This window comes from Hydra viridissima, unplaced genomic scaffold (genome assembly GCF_058129835.1).
Source record: "Hydra viridissima isolate aposymbiotic clone 2 unplaced genomic scaffold, HvirCarnegie_v1 scaffold_2, whole genome shotgun sequence".
Lineage (NCBI taxonomy): Eukaryota > Metazoa > Cnidaria > Hydrozoa > Anthoathecata > Hydridae > Hydra > Hydra viridissima.
The window spans coordinates 8197542-8220912 of NW_028324301.1; the positions used below are offsets into that span (position 1 = coordinate 8197542).

The window sequence follows — 23371 nt, forward strand, 5'->3', positions numbered from 1 at the left end:
AAATTCAAATTTGAATACTTCTTAGAAAATTTAAAAATCACATGGCAATACTTTTTCCGCTAATGGAAAACGGACTTAAAAGTTTAGAGGTAAAAACCATTTGCACTTTTATCTACTACATAAAATGTGCAAATTAAGATGTCTAGCATCAATATCTTATTCTCATATCCAATTTTCAAACAAATTTCTGATTAGGTTTTTATGTCTTAAATTAAGTTACAATTTTGATATCATAATTTTTCGGACATAATAAATAAATAGCAAAAAACCGACAAAATTGAGGATTATCGTGCAGAGACTTTAGTCAAATGTAACTTGTTTCAAAAATTGGCTCAAAAATATAATATATAGGATTTATGATGTTCTTTGCCACTAAAATATTAGGATTGGGGCGCTGAACACCCCACCTCTCAAATCAACTCATCATTAGTATGTTTTAAGTATCAATATTAAGAGACGTTGATCAAATCAAATAATCAGTTTTACAAAATTAATAATCAAAAATATACAAAGAAATTGTTTTATTTTGAGGTATTTTTTTAGAGGGAAATTCGTGGCACCATTACTAAATACTGTTTATAGCTCCCCAAGCCAAACAAAGATGGCGCCGTAAATATAACTTTTTAAAAATTTTTTTTAGAAAACCAAGAAATAAAAAATTCTCCCCGAAAAACAACACTCTTAACAAATCAGCCCCTTCCCCAATATCTTCTCGGCAAAGATCCTGGCAAGCCAAAAACAATGCAGCAGTTTAGATAAATTAAAATAATTAATTGTATCACTACTTATTATTTTTAATTTTTTGGGTTTTAAATAATTGGTCTGTTAACATTTCTGTAATTTTCTTAAAGTTGTACCTTTTTTGAGACTATAAACTGGTTTTGATGCTTTGGTAACAGAATTTATAGCACATTCAATTAATTGAGTGTTGTTAAGAAGAATTGTAAGCTGTAAAACCTCTTTAGATTCTTTTGCCTTAATCAGATCATCTGATAAGAAATAAATTGCTGGAGGAGGTTTCACTTCAATCTGAGATACTTGTACCAGATTACTCCAACTTTTACAGCCAAAATCAATCTTCTTTTCTATATTTAGCTTCCTAAGTTTGAGAAATTGATCTATAGCTTTATCTTGGATTATCGCTGTTTTCAATATTTCCACCATCATTATCACAAGTATTTGTCAGTCATGTTTTATAAAAGGGAACTTTTTATAACAACAAAAAAAACTACCATTATGTTTTTTGTTTACCTTATTTATGTGGAAGTTTATTGTTGTATCATAACTTGCTAGAACCTAAGATTGAAATAATTTTCCAAGGGTTTTGTAATGGGAGCAAAAAGGTCTCCATATTTTATCAGGGCCAATAGAAACTATGTAACACAGTTTAGTAAAAAGATGAAAAGGCGAAACCAAAAAATAGAATACGATGAAGAACTAGCTGTTAAGCTTAAAACCACTGAAGATAGCAAGCCTAAAGAAGTTAAGACAGTTACTTCATCTTGTCCACCAAATTGGGAATTGATGTTAAACAACATTAAAGAGATGCGCAAACAAAGAAATGCAGTAGTGGATTCTCAGGGTTGTGAAAGGACTGCTGATGACTGGGAGTCTCCTGAGGTTAATTAATAAATATTGTGTTAATTATATTTTAAAATAATATTTTAGTTACCTTTGTTGAGGTAATTGAACAAGTTTTTCATTTTATTATCTCTTTCAAAAAAGGTTAAACGCTATCAAACATTAATATCCCTGATGCTTTCTTCACAAACTAAAGATGGTGTTACATATTCAGCAATGGATAGGCTAAAAAAGCATGGCTTAACTATTCCATCCATAATTAAAAGTTCAGAAAGTGATATTGAAAAATTTATTTATCCTGTGGGATTCTGGAAGGTATGTGTAATGATTTTTTTTTTTTTAAATTGTTTTTTACAAAAATCTAGAGAAAATATTCTTGTCATAAGAGATGTTTCATAGATATTTTAAATTTTTTTTTAAGGTGCAACACAAATATCATGTCCAATTTTATCTCTCATATGTAAAAAAATTTTTCTATTAAAATCAGCTATATTGTGTAAGTATGCTTAATTGAAATTACAAATGCCCAACTCACTTGTAATTTTTCAGTCTGGCAGGATTTGAAAAAAAAACACCTTAATCAGCTCACTATATAAAAACAATGTATTACACTTCATTCCTTTTTTACATATAAAGATCATGTGGCTCACACTTTATATAAGATTGCTAATAAATACTTTACCAGTGTTCTCAAATACAACTCTATAAATTTATTTAAAAAAATGTTGTTTCTTAAATTTATTTAAGTATATAACATTTTACACTATAAAGGGCACAAAAACATGTGAGAGTGAAAAGTGGATTAGATTTTTGAATTAGCACATAGGAGTGTCTAAAAAATTTTATTTTCTGTTTTGGACATACAAAACCTTTTATATATTAGTTATATTTTTTCATGTTTCTAATAATTCAAGTTTTATTAACAATATAATATTTCAATTTTATTAACAAAATAATATTTTAATCCTGACAAAAAAACTTTTTAACTTTTTAACTTCTTAAACTCCCAAGTGATAAATTTTTCTGGATATTTTATAAATCTCAACTAAATTATAAACTACATTGGTTGTTGTGCTTGTTTTTAAAAATGGTTTATTGTAAAATAACCTTTTTAGTTCATATTTCTTTTGAAGCACCTTGTTCAACTAAAAAGGTTACATAAGTTCATTGCCACTAATGGACCAATTTTTTTAAAAAAAAATGTACATTAGAACCTCTCATTCTTATTCATCAGCTGAAACAAAAATTTGATCAAAGATGAAGTAATTTGAAGCATGTTTAGGGGTTGCATAAATCATTCCATGTTTCCAGTTTTCTTGACTATTCAATAGAATAACAATTGTACTTATGTTGTTTCTAAATTGGTATACCTGTACTATTGCATCAACTTAGTAGCAGCATAAGTACAACGGACAGTTCTAACAATTGTAAATATGTTGGTACAGTTATGAATTTATTTGGTTTTTGAAATTCCTGGCAGCAAAGTTCCTTTCTTTGAATCTAAGAAGTTTTAATGATGCTCCCAAACAACCTGGAATAAATACTGTTTTTGTTCACCATTGTTTGTCAGCAGTGAATTGTAATCCTGTATAAGTTTGAAAGTTAATGACTCCTTTTTCAGCGGAGTCATTAACTTTTATTAGAAATAACATAATTTGTTCTAAGGCAATATAATCACTGTTCTCTTTCCAATGCTCTGGTTACAACATTAGAAATACATCAGTCAGCTACAAGATCTCAAAAATATTTTGGTTTGGAGGTTACAAGCGTACTGTAGAATTGAAGTCTTAGAGTTGCATGGTCTGATTCAGCTTGTAATGCATGTTGCTGATCCTTTGTTTTAATAGTGCTACTACTCAACAATAATGGCACCTTGCTTGTTAGAACTCAATGTTTTTTCTACTTCTTTCAATTCCACTTTCGTTTCAGAATTATACCGACTCTTACCATGTAACCCTTTCTATTTTCTCTCTGATTGATAAAAAAAGCTCAATCTTTGGGAATTTTTATCAGAACATGTGCGCTCTGTGTTCTAAGTGCCTTGAAAACATCTGAGTAATTTGAGTAACAGTTCTACATTTGATTGCCTTCTTTAGTCCTTGGCATTCTTTGTGGATTTTTAGAATTCGTTTAACTCTATATCTTACATGCTGTTAAGTAGTTGGGATAGGAACTTTCTCTCAAACATTAAGAACTTGTTGCACTGCTAGCTTAGCACTTTTTTCACCACCAAATTCAACTTTTTGTGGTTGCAGAAGAAGACTGGCAAAGTCTCTTGGAAGAAGTGCAATTTCTTAATCTGGGAAAAGCTAGACGCTGGCACCCCAATCAGAGAGTGATTTCTTGTCTTCATGATTTCATAATTTGCAGTTTTTGTGATCACAATTGAAAAACGAAGAAAACTGAAATAAAATAACTACACTAGAGCATTTATAATTGAGCAAAATGACATATTTCTCAGTTCTTACTTGGTGCAAAGTAGAATTTCAGAGACTCATTCTCTAAATATTGATCTAATGATACAAAACTTCACTAGATTTGTTATTTTATTTGCTGGATTCATTTGATGTCTCCCAATTTACAATAGTATCAAATTAATTTTTTTATATATACCTATGGGCCTCCCTAATAAAGTTCTATTTAAAATTATTTACTTTGTTAAACAATCATTTTTTAAGTTCAAATTTTTATTTTTGTTGAAATCTACTGGTTTTAAGTATGTGCCCTTTACTTATTTTTTTATGCTTACCTTTCTCTATTTTTACTTATGCTTATATTGTGTCTTCATAAATACTTTCTTACTTATCAGAAAGAACCTAAAATATAGTTTTTATATGTTTATGCACTGTGGAATAAAGGTCTTTGAAATTTTTACAATTCCTTCTGCACAGATATTGTTTGATTAAGTGGAATTTAGAGATGTAAGTGACCAAAAATTTTAAATATTTTTAGTGCATCAAAAATAATGATGAAAATGAATATCATTTCTCCAGCCAGAGTCTGATTCCTTTAAGATTTCACCATTTCTCGTAAACTCAATTCACAATATCTCAGTTTATAATAAACTTTTGATTGAAGTCTGGTTGAGTTTAATCCTAACATATGGTTAAGCACATGCTTTAATGCTTGGTTTAAGATCTGATGTCCATAATTAATGTAAGTTCAAGTCCTCATTTTTGAAAATGTCTTTAGCTTTTTTCTGACAGTGTTGATAGAAGTAATATCAGTTAACAATCATAGTAATGTTACAAAATTAATCATATTACTTTAAAATCTAATTTATTTCTTATTGTTCTTGCTATTCTTTCATATTTATACTTTTTCTATCAAAAGGAACAGATTTTCATTATTTAGTTTTCTGATTAAGTCTTGCTTTATACTATTATATTTATGTAATAGTATAAAGCAAGACTTTATCAGAAATATAACATATAAATATTATAAATTATAAATGTAACTTTTTATATGAATTTGAAGATATTGGCAAATGATTCCCTCTGCTTTTAAATTTGAGCTGGGCTTTGGTTGATAAACCATCTCTGTTGTGGCATATCTGACAACTATGTGATTTATCTAAACAAAAACCCTCGTCTTTTTTATTTTAAAGATTTTTGAAAGCACTTCTCTGTAACTGCTAAAAGGTTTCTTGTGTCGTTTGAAAAGTGTTTTTAGTTTTTGAGTTACGCTCCTAAGTTTAAAAATTGAAAATTGAATTTATTCCACAAGCTTCAAGTTTAATTTTATATACACTTCACCAGAAGATATTTTAATCAAGTCATACTGATGCACCATTCTGACGTTCTAGAAAAGAATGTATCAGTTTGGAATGATAGTTTTGGCATTAATGCAAAAATCTGCTTGATTACTTATCTAAGTAAAAACAATTTGTACTCTAATAAAAGTTCTAATGATTCACCAGAATTGGAAGAATTATTATCAGAATTTTTTCATTTGAGAAAAATCATAACATGATTCTTTAAATGAATCAAAATGTAAATCAAAATGTTGATATTTGTTTAGCGAAGTAATAAGTAGTAATTGAATGAAAATGTTACGATAAAGTAAATATTGTCTTCTTAATTTGTCTAAACAATCAACACTATCAACAGAACGATCAACCCTATCAACAGAATTTATATAAACGATTAACCTTACGTAAACAGCAATTCAAGCGATTTTGAATGCTGTTTTAAAAACAGTTTTTACTAATTGCAATTTTTATTAATTTGGAATTTATGTTCCTTTATTGTCGCATATTCTTCCGTGAAGTGTTTTTGATTTTTTTTGTTTTATATGGCGGATAACGTTTTGTTTAACATTAGCTAAAGCAACATAAATTTTTGTGGTGTTAAAAATCATCAATAAATGGTACTTCCAAACGTAAATTTAAAAAATTTAAATATTTCGATTGCATGCATTTGACCTTAACATAATTAGGGTTTTAATTTCTGCAGCCGTTTTCTCTAGTTCTTTTCATTAGATTCCTTTAGTTCCTAGAGATTTTTATTCTACTCAAACGAATTGCTGTTACAAACCGATGTTTAAACATTAACTGTAGCTGAGATAAGCGTACTACTGTTATTGCTTTATGGCACAGATTGATTAAAATATACCTTAATGGGACCAAGTACTAGTGGCTTGTCGCGTTTCTCTCTAAAACCTATATACAACAAAATCTCTAGGGTAAAGGCTGATATTTTTGGCATATTAAGGTTTTTTCTATTTTTAGATTATTCTTACTAATGCAAATAAATCATGCAAATCAATGTTCTTCGTCCTTACTATTAGTATTAAAATTACCACACATTTTGTGGTAATTCGCTGCGCTATGGTTCGGCATCCTTAAGGAAATTAAAACCATCTTGTCAAAAGTTAATATAGAATGATAAATATAAAATATTCAACAGACCTGCGCACTATGCGTCGCGCTGATAGAAAAAAAGGAAATAGCCTTATAACTAGAGAACTATTTAACATTTTGAAGTAATTTTTTTAACAAAGCATCAATTATGAGATATTGTTTGTTTATACATATATTTATAAAAAAAAGTCCGGTCTTTTTTAAAACCGGTTTCATTCCGGTTTTTTAGTTGGTTTATCCGGACTAATTCGATTTTTGATTAAAAAGATATAAAACCGATAGTTTTTGATATTTTAAACTCTAAATCTGATATATCAATTTATCTTTTTTAGGGGTTACAGGCATTTTTAGTTTTAGTTATGTTAAATAAAAAAGGAAATAGCAGAAATATTTTATTATAAATAAAAGTGAAATAAATACTCCAGAAGTTCCATTCCCCTCAAATGCAGAATCAAGGTTCTGATGCTAAAATAGGTTTTTAACAATATGTGGCTATGAGAATAGCCTTTTTTTAAAAGTTGCTTATCAATTACAGCTGCATGGTTTAATGATGCTTCCTTGATTTCTTTTCTTAATATGAACCATTACTCTTTGACTTCCTAAAATTATTTAACAACAAACACTAAAATTTTAAAAAGTTTTGTTATTGTAAAAAATAGTATAGTTTAAGATATAAACTATTTATTATAGAAATTATCTATCAAATTCTAATTTTAACAATTTTACATTCAAGAAAAAACTGTATTCACTGTAATAAATGTATATAATTGAAATATAATTAAAATTTTCATTCTAAACATGTCTCAGCAATCTTTATGTGGAGCAAATTTAATATCTACAACAAGCCTTCAAGAATTGCACTATGCATCACTAAGTAGAAATAGGACTTTAGACACATCTTTGAGGAAAACAAAAACATGGCAAAATTGAGTCAATTTGAGGCCAATTGATGCAACTTTTCCTCAAACATAAAAGTTTGGGATTCTTATGCTTCAACTTTTCTAACAATTAGTTTTTTGTTTTTTTTCAAGCATAAAAAAACATGCTGTGTTGATTATGTGAAAAGATCGCAAAAATATCAGATTGGCTACCACCAGCACCTAAAATGTATCATTAACAAAATTAAACGATAACATTAAATATTTAAATTTAAGATATACATAGCTTTCTCCAATATTTACCTTAAGAACAGTTATCAGCTTATCTTCTTGCAGTATAGCCTTAATACCTCTTGCATTTTGTTTTTCTTACAGTATAGGTACATATCAGATGTCATAAATAAATAATTAGCTGTATCCCTAGTATTTTCAGCAAAAGAAGTTAAACGTGCATGACGTACTCATGCAGTTTTGTTGGCTTTGTTCCTGGCTTCAATGGCACTCTCAGACAAAGAACCTATTGGATACTTAAAATATTTAATAAAAGAAACACCATGAACTACCATTCTATGCAAAGACTGTGACATTGGAATGGTTTTTAAAAACTGATCATTAGAAATGAGACCAAACAGACATTCAGATTTCTGCTTAAAAATTTTCACATCCGGTCTTGCTGTTGTACTATTCATATCAATGAGCAGGTCCCTAAATAGTTTCATCATAGTGGTATTTTTCCAGTCACAGATGGATTATTAAAGAATTTTCGTGCAACATTGCCAGTGTTGGATGTACAACTTCCCTTCCTGACAAAAGATACCCTTATTTTTAATTGTATTTTGAATAAGTGCTGGAGTTTTTTTTTTGTTTTCAATAAATTCTTGGCCATTTTTTGCTGCTATTTTTCTACCTTGCTTCACTGCTGGAAGTTTGCAAGCAGTATTAAAAAAAAACTAACTCCATGCTGAATATCCACAATTGAAGATTTCAATATATTCCAAGTTTCAATATATTTTTGTCTGCATTTTTATCTTTATTCCAAATGGTTTCCAAATTAAACTCCTTAGGACTTGCTTGACATACATGACAGCACTGAGATGCAATATTTTTTAAAGCATTTTTGATACCACAGCATTAAGTGTTTTACCATCATTCATTGTGGTATAAATAGTTGACAAACTTGAATTTATAACAAAAGTATTGTCATGAAGTATAAGTTTACTTTTAATATTCTCTAAAGACAAAATTTCATTTTGTAAATGTTCAAACTTCTCTTGAATAAAACTAGCAGTCTCTTTGGAAAAACAAAACATAAGATGACGGGTTGCATCTGGACTATTTGGATTACAATTTTTCCATAGTATCTTTTTTCCACTTCTAATCTCCAACAGTACAAACACTTTACTATACACAGTGTAATCATCCACACCTTTCTTCATAGTTACTGCATTCTGAAACTCAGATTGGTCACTCTGACCATCACCACCCACTTTGCAAATAACATGTTATCACGTTCCTCCTGTGCTAAAACTTTAATAGAATTATCTTCATACTCCAAAAGATACTCAAACTCTCTAGAAACTGAATGTTTGATCATATTGAAGAGACTATATTTTACTTCAGTTTCTGAATATTTCACCTGCTCTGGAAATATATGTGTTAAAAGTTGACGATGAGTGAATCAAGCCATTTTGATAATTTATAAAAACCATCGCAAGGTAAAACTGAATCAAATAAAAACTTACCGTATGTTATTGAACTTCGGAATTTTCATTTACTTCACAGAATTTAGTCGGTTTTTAATAAAACTCACAGTAGTAAAAATGATTTTAAAGCATGAGGTCACAGAGGTCGCCTCAATTTTTTTGCATGGCAGTAAAGTCGATTTGCAGTAGCTATATTTTATTTAAAAAAAACGAGGCGACCTCTGTGACCACATGCTTAAATTAATCAATGTTTAAGAAATCAAAAAATCAGCAAAAAAATGCTATTCAAAAACCTTTTTTTTCTATTTCTTGTTTTACATTCAATTAAATACATTATTATTTTAATTTTGCATAAAAATAATATAGAAATTCTACACTTATCATATATTTTGAAAGGATTTTAACAAAAAAGCGAGTTTTTTAAAACCTTAAAAAAACCCTTAAGATGTCAAAAGTTTAAAAAAACTAAAAATGATTTTTTTTTTATAGAGAATTAAAAATTGAATGCAAAAAGAAAAAACTTAAAAAGTTTAAATATGAAAAATCACTAAAAAATATGTACAAAATCCTATTTCCGCTTAGCGATGCATAGTGCTGCGTCAAAAAAAGTAACTGTCTGTTGCAATGATTTTTTTAGACCCCAATAACGAATTAATGGCGTTGAAGGCAGAAAAATTTTCCTAAACCATCTTTCTTTCGATAATTTAAGAATGTATCACTGTAAAAAGAATACTCTTTGCAATATGCTACCCTTTTCCTAAGAGAAATTTTCGATTAACTCTTGGCTGAATTTTAGATCTCTGTTGAAAGAGCTTTTTTTATAAAGACAATTTTATCATTAATAAGATGTTCATAAAATGTTCTTTTACTCAATAGGACTTCGCACTGGAAAATTTAGTTTTTGTTACAAATTTTCAATTTTACTCCAGATGGTACTCTAATGAACAAAAAAAAGAAGTATTTAGCACGAAGAAATTTATACAGATGATTTGTTTTCCAGCAGAGGTGTAACGTTTCTGTTGGTGTGATAGGGAAATCTCTAAAAAGAAACGTCAGTAAAAGTTTACATGAAAATACTTTTAATAAGTCTTGTTTAAGGGACGGGATTTAACCATATAATTCTTCATTCCATGTTTAGTATTTTGCTATATAAGTAGGCCTATCTATATGTAATAATAGAAATAAATATTTTTTGGCTCTTAGATATTTATTTTAAGACATCTAAAATGTCAAATGAATTTGAGATTAACTTTAGAGAAAAGCTGGATATATTAAGAAAGCATCAATGATTTGTCACGAAAAATATAATAATGATATTCCAAATACATTGGAGGGTTTACTTTCTTTGCCCGGGGTTGGCCCGAAAATGGCACATATATGTATGAATGCTGCTTGGGGAGTAGTAACAGGCATTGGAGTTGATACGCACGTTCACCGAATTGCTAACAGGTTGAAATGGGTTAATACAAAGAAACCAGAAGAAACTAGAGAATGTTTAGAACAATGGCTCCCAAGGTCAATTATTTTTGAAATTTGAATTTTTTAAAGGGTTTTTAGATTTTATTTTTGCATTTCTTGTAAAAGTGCTGATTGTTTGATTATAGTAATTACATATTTAGGTGTGAGTGGAAAGATATAAATATTTTGCTGGTCGGTTTCGGACAACAAACTTGTCTACCAGTAGGTCCTAAATGCATCACATGTCTCAATCAAGATATTTGTCCTTCATCTACTAAAAAACTCGCTTGTTTGAAATAATATACCGAAATATTTTTAAACAAACAATGAGGCACTGAAGACCGATCTCAAGTCCTGTGCAAGTTTCTGCTGACAGAAAAATTTTCTGTTTAGTGGCATGTGCAATTATTAGATTGTTTTGGTCCTCGAAAAGTGTTCCAAGTATGCTATAATCAAAAACATTTTCTGTCTGCGAAAGTTTGTCCTAATCAGATCAACCGTAAAAGTTATTCTCTATAGCTGTATTTATTTCTAAAGACCATTTGTAAATGTGTTATTGAATTTTCTACGTTTTTCTGGATATTTTTACCATCAAATATGCGTTTATTATATCACACTCTATTATGGTACTTCGATAAAATACAGTTACGTCCTAAAATAATTTTTTGAGTTGTCTAAAGGAGTTAGAGGTTCTCGTAGAATGAGGTTATTTAAAAAAATGAAGATCCGTTTTGTAAATATAAGAAAATGCAATCTTATAAATCAATTGAATGATTGAGACTTGCATTATTTCGTCGCCAGTAAAATAAAAACCTCAATCCTTCAGTAATCTTCATTCAATTATTGTATGTGACCAGAGTTCAACAAGCATTACAGCTTTAAAGTTATTTCTCTCAAATAAGTTCATACATATTAAATAAGTGCATCCCACTACTCAAAGGTGTGTATTAGCATATAAATTGGAACATAAATTTACATGCTAATACATAAAATTACTATAACTTTACTTTAAAGGTTCACAAATGTACACTGGATCGTTTTTATTTTGAGATTTCATGAGAGGCCAGATACTCACCCGTTATGGCTTCATTCATCCTAAATGTCTTACTTTCAAACGGGATGCAAGCAGTTCTGCACCAGCTTTCTGAAGATTCAAATGTATTCAAAATGGATTGAAATTAATTTAAATGTCTAAACATATTTCTAAACATAAGCCCCAAAATCTTAAGAAACTGTCAGTACTAAGTTACTTTTCGATAAGAAACTTATTTTGATAAGAGTTCGAGAGATTTTTTCTTATTTGTGTTCTGTTCGGAGACAAACCTGAGGATTATATTACATTGGATGATATTGATGGAATTCAATAATTTTAGTTGACTAACTGTAAATTATTTTATCTTGTTAACATGTTTTCAAAATGCATTTTATTTACTTTTCTCTCTTGATACTTAAGGAAATCTTAAGAAACTCTTGAGAAACTTTTAGTACTAGAGTTGTAAGAAAGTACTATCAAAATAAGAAACTTTCTAGTGCTAGCCCCTTTGTTTGTTTTTATAAAAAAGAAACGTTGTACTTCAATGGTTCCCAGTGAGTTAATGTCATTTTTAGTATGTAGCATCATATAGTTGTTACGTGCAATCAACTATCAGCGTTAAATATCGTTAAAAATTTTTAAAAACTGTTTTACAAACAATCAATAGTTGAACAAGTATTACAACGTTTTCTAATAAAAAAACTACACTCATTTTTGTAATATTGAATCACTTTTGGAAAAATACATAAAAAATCAATGAATTTTCACTGAATATCAAAAATAATAAAATTGAAATATTCTTAATAAAAATAAGTTAATATTGTAAAAAAATATATTTATAAATCGTAATTTTATTTTTGTTACAAAAGCTAATGTTTTTTTACAAAGTTATGTATAAAAAATGAATATTTGTTTTAAAAAAAAAAAGATCCATAAATAAAAAGCGATCAAAAGGATCGATCAAAAAAACGTCATCTGTTTTTTCACAGATAGTAAAAATTGAGGTTCTTTAACTTCATAAATATTTCAAGTAACCTAAAAATGGTCCACACGCAGTCTAAGTAGAAGAATCTGGTTCTGGAGTTAACATATTTTCTGTAGTCGTTCCTTTTGAAACTGAAGACTAAAAGGTTTACAAGTTGTTTTAAAAAATATGTTCAATAATAAGATAATATATTCATTATCATTGGTGGGTTTAAAGGGTCGGCTGATTCACCCTAAAACTGTGGCGCCAAAAAACTCTTTTTTAAAAAAAACAATGAGACTTTCTCAAGTGTAAAGTTTTTTTAAATTCTAGTTCCAATAGACCATGACGACGCTGCAATTACTACGTTTTTCAATTAAAATTAATCGTGGTTTTTGCGACAGCCGACCCTCCTCTTTCTTCCCCCCTTAGATTTAGAAACAGGTACAGACAATCAAGAAAAACTTCATAATTGTTAACAAATTAAAAAAAAAATCAATCGTACTTTGTGAACTGTCGGCGAATGGTCAGTAGACGTGATAGGGGCCTGTTGCAGAAGGTCAGCGGAAGATGGCATAGGCGGCATTAAAATGGATTGTCCGTAATAAGGAAAAAGAGAGGATTGATGAACCAACGGGTTGCTATTTACAGGAACATAAATTGGACGTATATGGTTGTGCGAGGTTAAATCCAACGGTTGAAGAGATGGAAGTAGTGGGTGGCAATACTGTTTGATGTAGGGTTGAACACACAGTCCATTTGAAAGAAACATCGGAGAAGCTAAATTTGAAAGAAGAAAAAAATTACGCCAGAATGCACTAAGAAACATAAGGAAGGCGAAGGAATTTAAAACAAACTTTAAATTGAAAAACAAAATATATTACTTTGCGCAACGACACTTTTTTGGTCAAAAAAACCATTCGAAAAATGTAATCCTCCATTTTGAACAGAAAACAGACCAGGATGTCGCATTGGATGCGAGTTCATAGAATTTGAATGAAAGAATAATGGAGACGGTTGATTAGGTACAACTTGTTGAAATGAAATGTTCGAAGTAGAAAGCTGAGAATAATATAAGCTATTTGAAGGTATTGTGGGTCTTTCGTTTCCAACAGCAATCAGTTGAAAACCCCCTTCATTAGTACCCTTGTTTTCCAGTATACAACTAGGAAAGTCTAAACCACCATTATGAGTTGAAATCAGATTTACTCCAGCTGCACCTACCGGGTACTGGGCCAGACCATGTGAATGGAAACACAAGGGAACTGAGTTATGTCCAATTTGATGAATTGGATCAACTGCAGTAGATGTTTGTGAGCATGGAAAATGTAAAGAAGGCGCCGTGTTACTTTCACTACTAACAGCTATAAGTTGCAGTCCATCTTCCATATTGCTAGGTAAAATAGGTATTGTTCCCATTGGTGTATCTATACCCACAAAACCTGTAGCCACATCTGAGATTGATTGACGAGCATACAATTTTACTCCGCTATCTATTATTTGAGTAAGCAGACTAAAAGGAATGTTTATAGGAACTGTGGGCTCTTGTAAGAGGTTAGACGGTTGAACTGTTGGTATTGGGTTTTGAGTACAACTATTCACTTGAGTATTACAACTGGTTATCGGTTGACTTAGAGTTTGCGGCGAAGATGTTGTAAAAACTTGTGAAACAGGAGAACAGCAAATTTTATTACAAAACACGTTTGGTGTATCACTTAATGAAATGGGTATAGTTGTCTCTTGAGTGCTATAGGATGAGCCTATACTTAAAGGAATGGCTTGGATACTTGGAGGGAGCATACTTAATGCAAGCGAAGTGATGACTGGGATTCCACTGTGAAGAATATTTGGATTAAAATTATCTTTAGATAAGGCCGCAATTTCAGATGGCATTTTAAGTGGAATGTGAATATTTGAGGATGGCAAATAAATAGAATGAGCAATTTGATCTGTTGGAAGGTTAGAATTCTTAACAATGGAATTTGTTGTATGATTAGAGGATGAAGTACTCGTTGCATTTCCGCAATGAAAGGTGGTACCAAAATCATCTAATCTTTTATATGACGCTAGATAAATAAAAAAAAAGTTAAGTAATTTTTGTCTTAGAAAATTATTGTGTTAAATAAATTGAAAAAATGAAAACTGTCAATATTTAGAGAAAAAAAAAATGCAACCAATAAGTAAAACTAAAAAAAAAAAAAAAAATTATTAAACACTTACCACTATTATTAATCTAAAAACGAAACAAAGTTATAAAAGAGGCAGAGGGAGAAAAATCAAAATCAAAAATCATAATTTTTACATTTGTTATAAAAACAAAAATGTTATTTTTGTGACCGAATAAAAATTCTTTTAAAATTCTTTTCATGGAGATAAATACCTCTTTTATATTGAGCAACTCAATAATTGACAGTAAGGACTTTTCTTTTGCTATCTGAAGCGCAGTCTTTCCAAACTAAAAATTGTTTAATCATACTTTGACTGATCAATTAGTTTTAACAGACAATATTACGAAAAAACAAGCAGCTGCAGTCTTACTTTATTTTGAAGATTAGTTTTTACTCCAAACTTCAGAAGCAGCAAACAAATTTCATAATTGTTCGCCTCCACTGCCCAATGCAATGGAGTCATTTTTAACTAAAAACAAATGCCTGAAAAGATTTTCAAATAATTACTGAAAAATAAAACACTAAATGTTAAAATACAATCGATGTGATCAATTTCCATTAAGCTATGTATGGTATTATGTATTATGTTATTTTCCAAAAAAGGAATTATATTTAAGAACATATTTGAATCCTAACTTGGACTGCGAGAATAATGGCTGATAGATTTATACTTAATAAGATTATGATGTCGTTAGATTTATTTTTATTTTTCTTATTGAGTTACAAATATGTATTAATAATGATATAATATATATTTCGCTTTTTGGTTTAATTTGAATGTCAGAATTTTTTTAAATTAAGTGTCTGAACTAACATGAGTAGTGTAAGTCACATACCATGTCCATGGAATTGACATTGGCACCATTATCAACGAGTAATTTCACTATTTCAAAATGGCCGTGCTGACATGCAAAATGCAAAGGAGCTTTATCAACCTAAACAGGGAAAAAATTTGATCGTTCACATTGGGAAAAATTTTACACAATACAACTGAGTTATTAGTTTATTATTGGAGATATATTCTTGAACGTGTATTGCATTCTACCTATATCGGTACTACATCGGTAAATACCTAATAGAAGATCCAGATGATATTTTGAGGATAATATCTTACTTGAAAATATACCTTATTACGCCCATCTCTGCTGATGCCAGATTTAATGAGTATTTCAACAACAGCAGTATGACCATAGATGGAAGCTAGATGGAGCGGTGTTGTTCCTAACTAAAGAGAGAAAAAGAATATCTTAAAAAATTCTACATTATGAAAATAGAAAAAGACTTTGTAAAATAATTCAAGTAATGCTTTTTACCCAATCATTAGTAAGTGGTGCTCCGTTGCTCATCAAATTACTAACACGATTTGTGTCACCAAGTCTGGCAGCTTCAAGCAATTCCTTTCCAAGATCATTATTTTCAAGTGAAGTTTCTGAAGATTGTGGGTCACTTTCCAACACAGTGGGGCTATGGGGTGTGGTCATTACAAGTACTGCTTGTAAACATAAACATCACATGTCTGGGGACAAATAATGAATACACCCACTTTTCAAAATTGTCTGCTGCTAATAATTTTATATAAAAGAAAATCTGTAAAATAAATCTAATTACAATTATTATAATTAAGTTGCGGTTTTGTTTTTTTGTTTTTTTGTTTATCTCATTAAAATCATAATGGAAAGTAAGAGCATATGGAAAAAAATTTAAAGTTAACAAAGACAAAAAATGTAACACTTCTGTTGTCTAAAGAAAAGTTTCTTTCTCCCAATAATTTTAAAAAAAACAACAACAACACCATAAAACGTTTAAAATTATAGCAACGCTTTCACATATTCAACATGACTTTCGTAAGCGCTGGTTGAACAAAAACTACATTTTAAAAAAGAAAATAACATCGTCAAAATAAATAGATATAACTATTATACCTATTATATGTATAAATATAATGAAAAATAGAATAACTATATAAATATAAAAATACAAACTTTGATATAAAATATGCAAAAGCTTTTAAAAACAATAACAGGCATAATTAAATATTTTTTAATTTAAAAAAAAACATTAATCTTTTGCTTGTATTTAAAGTTGAAAAAATATTTTAAATCTTTTAAAAATATTTTGTAAATAAGTTCGGTATTTGTTTAATAATTTTAATATCTAACTCTTTAAAATTCTCCAGAGAATAAAAGAAATAATATGTGATATACCTTTTTAGAAAATTTTTAAACAACGCTAATTGAAAAATAATTTCAAACACTTAAATACTATTGTAAAGTATACAAATCAATTTAAAAAAATAATAAATACTCAAACAAAAACTATAAAAATATTTATAAATTTATATAAGTACAAATAAACATCTAAAAACACTTCCTAAAATAGCTGCCTTATATGGGAGAGACGCTGAACTACAAACAGAAAAAACATGACGTAATGGTTTATAAAACCATAACTTTGCCACTTGTTTAAGGTGTGTGAAAGTGAGTAGCCCTAAACAAAAAAAAAATCATATTAAAAAAAGAAATCTTAACAATATCCGTTTGTAAATAGAAAAAAAAAACTTAAATAAAAACTATTATAACCTACAGGAAATTAACGCAGTGACGTCATAAGTAAAACTTTGTGTGTGTGTGTGAAAACAAAATTGTTTACGCAAATTTTACTAAAAGCAAAGCTTACATTTTTATTTGCTTAGAAAAAAAGAATATCGAGTAAAGCTTGGCTTGTTTACCTGTTGTTCTTCTTCTCCATTATCAAACAAACAACCGAGGTAAGAAAGGTTCCACAAGGCAGTAATTGTGAAGAACACATTAAGCATCATCACCCATAACGTATTCTAAAACAAATATTTTAATTAAATTGCATACATCATCAAAATAAATTTAAAAATCAAAACTTTAATTATGCAAATATTGTAATTATTTGATAGCCCTACTTTTTTATATATGTGACAACATCCAGGTTTACATTTACGAGCCTCTACACACGCCATTAACAAATTTGCGATAAAATGACGAAATACTAAAAAATTATTAAAATTTCATTTGTAAATTTATTATTATTATAAATTCAAGAAATAACATTTCATAGAAATATAAAACTAGAAGATTTTAGTTTAAAAAATTCTTCTTTTTAAATCTCTTATTCTTCATTTTTTAGGTTTTGATTCAGCGTTTTTATTCATCTGCTTTAACAAAGAAAAAGGTAAAATTAAAAAAAAATACACTCACAACTTTCTACATATGCAAACAGACCGATTGATAGAAGTACTGCCGACAACTGAAAGTTTAAACTCTAAAAATTTAAGTTCAAATTTAATTCACTTGATGAAATTCAAGATTAAATTCACTCAATGAAATTTTTAAAGAAAAATATTAGGATGTCTGCAAACCGGAACTAAAAATAGAAAAAAAAACTCGCATGTAGGAAAGAACTAGCTGCGTAAGTGATCAAAATGGCTGGTAACACACCAAACCTTCGTGTTGCTTTAAAAATATCTACAAAAAAAAAAAAAAAAAAAAAGTAAAGAAAATTCAACTCAAAAATTCAACTCAAAAATGTTAGCGGAATTTGTTACTTATCAAAAAACAAGCTGCTATACATAACACCAAACTTTTTAAGACACCGAATCTTTGAAATCCTTTATGTTTAAGGATCATTTCAATGCAAAAAAACTAAGTAAATGTTAATCTTTGCTCATTAACAAAAGAAACAGAAAGTTAAAAACTTGATACCATTATAATTGTTTACTTTATATGCTTAAAGTTTTAATAAAAAGTACACCTACATTGTTTCAGCCAATAGTGATGAGGGAGATTCCAATTTGTGACTACATCTACTAGCGATCGAGGGAGCTCGATTTGAAAGATTCTAACAACTGAATGAGACCTAGCAAAGTATATTTTTATTTTTTTATTATTAAAAGTGTTTAAATTTGAATATAAATTTTGCTAACCTTTTTTATATCATATAAATTGATGATATGGGGAACGATCCCGTATTACAAGTTCATTTTTTAAGATTAGCATTTTAATTTTATTGTCATTTTGTTCTAAATTTATTGCAACATTTCATAAGATGTACATAAAACCTTTGAAAAAGTTCTACACATAAAAAAAAAAACCTTTGAACATTTTACCAAATAACTTTTTCACTACTTTTATTGGAAATTTGCTTTTTTTTAATTTCTTTTTCAACTGATGGACTTTGCTCTTTTGTGATTATTGTTGCAACACCAGCCAATAGACAAGCTGATTCTGAAAGATAGCTGACAAAGTAATGGCTGAAACGAAACGACTGTGCGGTCTTGTATGCTTCCCACCATCTGTATTTATAAAACGCAATTTTTAATAGGTATTGGGATAAGTCTTCAAAACTTTAAAGTATTAACTGTAGTTTTTAAGATATAAAGATTTTTTTGCCTGTTTGTGTTGAGAATTGGAAAATAGCTTTCCAACTTTGGCAAATAATAACTCGTACCACAACTTGACCACAACACACAAAGCATTGATATGCATAAGCATTTCAAACTACTAAACAACCAGCTGAGACTCTAAAAAAATGGAAAATACATAGAGAACATGAATTTTTTAAAAAATTAGGACATTCTGTGTATTTTTTTTTGTTTAAATCAAAAATATTGAAAACCTTAATTACTAAATTATTCACTTTTTTTAGACAAAATAAAAAAATTTTAATAGCCTTTCTCAGACACAAAACATAATCATTTTAAATTTGAATTCTATTATAGATAAATTTATATCCTTTAGTTCTACAGCATCCTTTTTTTTTTTTTTTTTTTTTTTTTGTATTATTGTATCCATCATTGAGTACATATAAGTTTTATCAAAATCAGTCAAATTAAAATTTTTTAAAACATAACAACAAAAATAAACAAAACCATACTAATGCATGTGCTAAAATTATTTGTTGATAGTCAATGTATGTAAGAAAAGGCCCAAATATAACTGTAGAAGGGTTAAGTATGTAGCCATAAAATTCAAGAGATGATACTGTGTTTTTTGGTGAATCAAGGGTTACAGATATTGCATTCATGAATATTATCATCACAGATCCTATAACAATAGCAAAATAAAAATGCAAAAAAATTTTCAACTTTATAAATATTATAACAGAATAAGAAAATTTAAACAACAAATTACTTTTTACACAAGTTGATTTTAAGTTTTTAAGAGTAAAAACCTGCATAATGTGTACCCCATTTTTTATTTTACTTTCTTGCTTCAAATACTGCCCTAAATACTGAAAATGGTGTTAAAACTGAAAATGAATATTTCAAAACATATAAACTTTATTTTTCTATGTTTAAAATCAAAGCTTTAAATCAAGTTTGAAACATTTGGCACCAATCAACATCCTTAATGTGAACACCCATACTTCTTAATATAAACCTTACTATGAACATTAGAAAGAAATTACCATTTTGATAGTTTTACTGCCTGCTAGCATAGGATAAGATATTGAAAAATATTAAGTAAGAGAATAGTAAATGTTGTTTTATGTGCTATTACAGGATATTTTTTTGGCCATGATTTTACTACCAAAATTAAGGCATAAATGTTTATTACACAATAAATTTATATATTCTATATGACAGAGAGAAAAATAAAAAAAAATGACAGCAAATTTTATAAAAGACAAGCACTTCTTTATCTTTTTTCCTGATTGTATAACCTTCCTGTCTCAGTCATATTAATGATGCTTTTTAGAGTTTTTACATGGATATTACTTTTTTTTTTTTTTTTTTGCAGTTTTTGTTTTATAGCACCATCACCACAAACAACCCAACAACTTTGCCATCTACCTGGATGTTTCATAGCCAACAACAAAATAATATTTTTATCATATGAGAATTAACACTTTTAAAAAATGATACATAGAGTGTAACTTAGCTCTTACTTGTTTTAAAGCAGCTAGCAACTATTATAAAGTAAAGTATCCATCTAATAAATGAAAGAAGCTGTACAATCTTAAAAAATGTTCAAAGCAATCAATCAAATTTTCAAACATTAGTTCATTGATCCATCCAGATTTATTAGATTTCCAAAGAGTAGATTGTGGAGCATTATCCATTAGAGCCTGTCTGGAACTCCTGGTTTATTACTAGTTTACTTTAAATAATATAGGAAAAAAATGTAAAAATACTGTTATTTTTTGCTGCTAGCTTTTTAGACCTTTTTTGAGAAATATCTAAATGCCATAAGAAATTGTCAAGATAACAGAATAAATTTCATACTAATGCAGTAAATCTCATTGATAAATCTTAAATCAATGCAGTATGTTAGAAAGGGGGATCAAATTTAGGCAGGTTTACCCTACTCTTCTGTGGTTTTTTATCTTTAGTACTATATATTATTTAAAACTCAAATAACTTAAACATTTCTTGTAAAAGATTTTTCAAAAGCTCCAGAACTGCTGGTATTAAATGCTACTATTACTCTTATAGCCATTATTGGATAAAAGAAAAAAAAAAAATGGCAAGAGTTTTTGTTTAATAGATAATTTTTAGTAAGACCTGGGCATCTCAGTAAGTGATTGTAGATATATTTTTTGGATTTAACACCAAATGCAGTTATGTTTAGTTTTTTCCATAGGGTAAATTTGTGTTAAACAGGTCATGGGATATTTTAGGTCACAATTCAAAAAAGTTTACTAACAATAAGAACTAAAAGTTCAAAAAAGAAAAAAAAATCAGAATTTTTTCTCTAACAAAAAGAAATAAAAATAAATTTGTTTTCTATTTTTTCTTGAATAAATAATTTGTCAGAGACGGTCCTAAAATACTTTCTTTTAATTTTGGGTTCTCAACCTGAGAAGAGTAAGACCTTTGAGAAAAAAGTGTTTAATACTATTTTGTGTAGAATAAAATTTTAATTCTAGTAACATATTTTGCTTTTCACAGAAATAACAGTATAAATCAAAAGTTCAAAATATTAAAATGCATTATTTTTCCAGTTAAATGGGTCATTAACATAAGCATTAATCAACTTGAAATTCAAAATTTTCTCAAAAAAAATCTGCATTTGTTCTAAAGTGTGACCTGTTTTAGCACAGTTTTTCTCTAATAAACGAAAATCATCCTTAGAGTAACTTTTTTTTTTTTGAAAAAGATGGTGTTCATGAAATGCATCTAGGTTGAAACTTTCTATATATAAATTTTTAGGAAATTTATAAAAATAGGAAGAAAAATATTATTTACTGTTAAAAAATAGATAAAAACATAGAAGATAAGGAAATAGAGATGAGCAAATAGAATGTGAAACATTTAACAAGCATTTAAAATAATAAAGATGTTTTTAATAAAAGTCACATAAACTAATTTTATAAAAACAAGACTAAAAAAACTAGATAAAAACCTTTTATTTTGTTCCATAGAACAGAATCAAGAAGATAAACTTCGCTAAAAAATGTAAAAAAAAATGTTTAACAAATTTTTAATATTAAAAATAACTTTTAATGAAGAAATTAACTCACCATAATACAAGGTATACAGCAGTAAACAGCATAATAAGAAGACCTTTTTTATGAAACTGCATTTGAGGAAATAAAAAAATGCATGGCAAAAGAACATAAATGATGTCATAACCAAAAAACTTGAACAACAAACAGCAGCCCAAACACACAGAAAGGCAATGGATTAAGATTGGAGGGGGCCTAACTAGAGAAAAGAGTCGCAACAATAAACTAAAGAGCAAAATTAGCCATATTGATTCCCATGTTTGAGTTACTATTGGCTGAAGACATTCTTCATAAACATTGTACTGTTGTTGTAATTCTGAATAATGCAATTGAAGCTGTGATAAATACTCTTGAAACATCTCTGGGTTATTGAATAACTCTATGAAAAAAAATTATGAAATAGATAAAACATAAAAGTCACATAGAAGTCTTAGTACAAGGTTTTAAAATAAAATATTGCTAAAAAATTAAAAACAAACCAATCATATCATCTTCAGATGTATCTACAGGAAAGTATTGCCTTAGCTCATTAATAAGGTCCTTGTTATTTGACATTATTTTAAACTTTAAAAAAATAAAGAGAAATTTTAGAGAAAAAAACGAAAACATTTAAAAATAAACTTAAATTATTTCAAACAAACAAAAACAAATCATATGAAATTTTTATAAAGAAAACCCTTAAAATACCATAAAAAAGAATGACTTAAAGTAAAAAATCAGAGTTAAACACTTATTTAATTATCTTTAAAATCATCAAACATTCATTGCATCAACAAATTACTTGTAAGTGAAGTGTTACAGAATGGGAGTGTTGAAAATTCTCAAAAAAAATGCAGAAACTCATTTTGAATATGTGAAAACTTTCTACATTTTAGTTTTTCCACTAAAACTGAAAAATTAAAAGTTGAAAACCAACCCAAAACAATATAGAAAAGTAAATGTTGAGCACAAAAACATGCATCTTTGTGTAGATTAACAGAAAGGTAGGCAATCAAGCAATAGAACTTTTTTTTTTATTTTAAAAAACTATTTTCCAAATTCAGATAAAAACAGTTAAAAATACAATTCAAATACAATTATAATGAAATCATCTATTATAAAAATCAATACAATAGAATAAAATTAAAATAGTCATTTCAAACAAGAAATTTAACAAAAATAAGTCATGGATAATTTTAAAAAAAAATTAAGAATAAAATAAAATCAAAATTATTTATTAGAATTATCTTTTATACTTATTTTTCTAATT

General features: G+C 28.3%; 4 protein-coding genes across 8 annotated transcripts in view; 2 read left to right on the forward strand and 2 right to left on the reverse strand.

Moving 5' to 3' along the window:
- Positions 1–15: 15 nt before the first annotated feature.
- LOC145194667 (endonuclease III-like protein 1) lies at positions 16–11142 on the forward strand. Of its 3 annotated transcripts, XM_090077651.1 has the most exons (5): positions 16–89; positions 1362–1620; positions 1726–1896; positions 10279–10538; positions 10643–11142. In XM_090077651.1, exons 2-5 carry the CDS (start codon positions 1399–1401, stop codon positions 10779–10781), a joined length of 792 nt encoding a protein of 263 aa, XP_089933777.1. In that variant the 5' UTR covers positions 16–89; positions 1362–1398; the 3' UTR covers positions 10782–11142. The 3 variants fall into 3 exon arrangements, with proteins under 3 accessions (XP_089933777.1, XP_089933778.1, XP_079928799.2); XM_080072673.2 differs by lacking the exon at positions 16–89 and having other exon boundaries at positions 1187–1620; XM_090077652.1 differs by lacking the exons at positions 16–89; positions 10279–10538; positions 10643–11142 and adding an exon at positions 4534–4737 and having other exon boundaries at positions 1074–1620.
- A 1227-nt stretch (positions 11143–12369) lies between these two features.
- On the reverse strand, positions 12370–16270 carry LOC145189758 (uncharacterized). 2 transcript variants are annotated; one of them, XM_080066426.2, is made up of 9 exons: positions 15960–16270; positions 15773–15871; positions 15483–15581; positions 15017–15115; positions 14859–14933; positions 14699–14711; positions 13363–14544; positions 12984–13258; positions 12371–12637 (listed from the first exon to the last, which is right to left on the reverse strand). In XM_080066426.2, exons 1-9 carry the CDS (start codon positions 16125–16127, stop codon positions 12572–12574), a joined length of 2076 nt encoding a protein of 691 aa, XP_079922552.2. In that variant the 5' UTR covers positions 16128–16270; the 3' UTR covers positions 12371–12571. The 2 variants fall into 2 exon arrangements, with proteins under 2 accessions (XP_079922560.2, XP_079922552.2); XM_080066434.2 differs by lacking the exon at positions 15960–16270 and having other exon boundaries at positions 12370–12637; positions 15017–15129; positions 15773–15826.
- A 608-nt stretch (positions 16271–16878) lies between these two features.
- LOC145193191 (protein-serine O-palmitoleoyltransferase porcupine-like) lies at positions 16879–22826 on the reverse strand. The gene is made up of 12 exons (XM_080070961.2): positions 22602–22826; positions 22138–22501; positions 22020–22063; positions 19549–19718; positions 19065–19195; positions 18782–18967; positions 18431–18531; positions 18064–18140; positions 17874–17937; positions 17579–17664; positions 17375–17479; positions 16879–17133 (listed from the first exon to the last, which is right to left on the reverse strand). The coding sequence occupies exons 1-12, from the start codon at positions 22729–22731 to the stop codon at positions 17017–17019; spliced, it is 1575 nt and encodes a 524-aa protein (XP_079927087.2). The 5' UTR covers positions 22732–22826; the 3' UTR covers positions 16879–17016.
- LOC149891755 (uncharacterized) overlaps positions 17339–23371 on the forward strand; it is a 37802-nt gene continuing 31769 nt past the window's right edge. The window contains exons 1-3 of one of the 2 annotated variants that reach the window (XM_090077661.1): positions 17339–17413; positions 17803–17847; positions 18441–18539. The gene's annotated coding sequence lies outside the window, so the exon portion shown is untranslated. Of the gene's footprint in view, positions 17414–17802; positions 17848–18440; positions 18540–23371 lie in introns of those variants that run through there. The other variant, XM_090077662.1, reaches the window with a different exon arrangement.

Bases quoted from the DNA above. Each gene is read 5' to 3' on its own strand.
- LOC145189758 (XM_080066426.2), bottom strand. From the start codon at position 16,127: ATGACCACACCCCATAGCCCCACTGTGTTGGAAAGTGACCCACAATCT. The intron at 15,872-15,959 runs GTAAAAAGCATT...TTCTCTCTTTAG, and splicing joins CACCACTTACTAATGATTGG to TTAGGAACAACACCGCTCCA. The intron at 15,116-15,482 runs GTATGTGACTTA...ATTTGTTTTTAG, and splicing joins ATGTCAATTCCATGGACATG to TTAAAAATGACTCCATTGCA.
- LOC145193191 (XM_080070961.2), bottom strand. From the start codon at position 22,731: ATGTTTTCGTTTTTTTCTCTAAAATTTCTCTTTATTTTTTTAAAGTTT. The intron at 22,502-22,601 runs GTTTGTTTTTAA...TTTTTTTCATAG, and splicing joins ATCTGAAGATGATATGATTG to AGTTATTCAATAACCCAGAG. The intron at 18,532-18,781 runs GTAAAATGTTCA...ATACTTTGCTAG, and splicing joins AGTAGTGAAAAAGTTATTTG to GTCTCATTCAGTTGTTAGAA.
- LOC145194667 (XM_080072673.2), top strand. From the start codon at position 1,330: ATGGGAGCAAAAAGGTCTCCATATTTTATCAGGGCCAATAGAAACTAT. The intron at 1,621-1,725 runs GTTAATTAATAA...CTTTCAAAAAAG, and splicing joins ATGACTGGGAGTCTCCTGAG to GTTAAACGCTATCAAACATT. The intron at 1,897-10,278 runs GTATGTGTAATG...GATTAACTTTAG, and splicing joins ATCCTGTGGGATTCTGGAAG to AGAAAAGCTGGATATATTAA.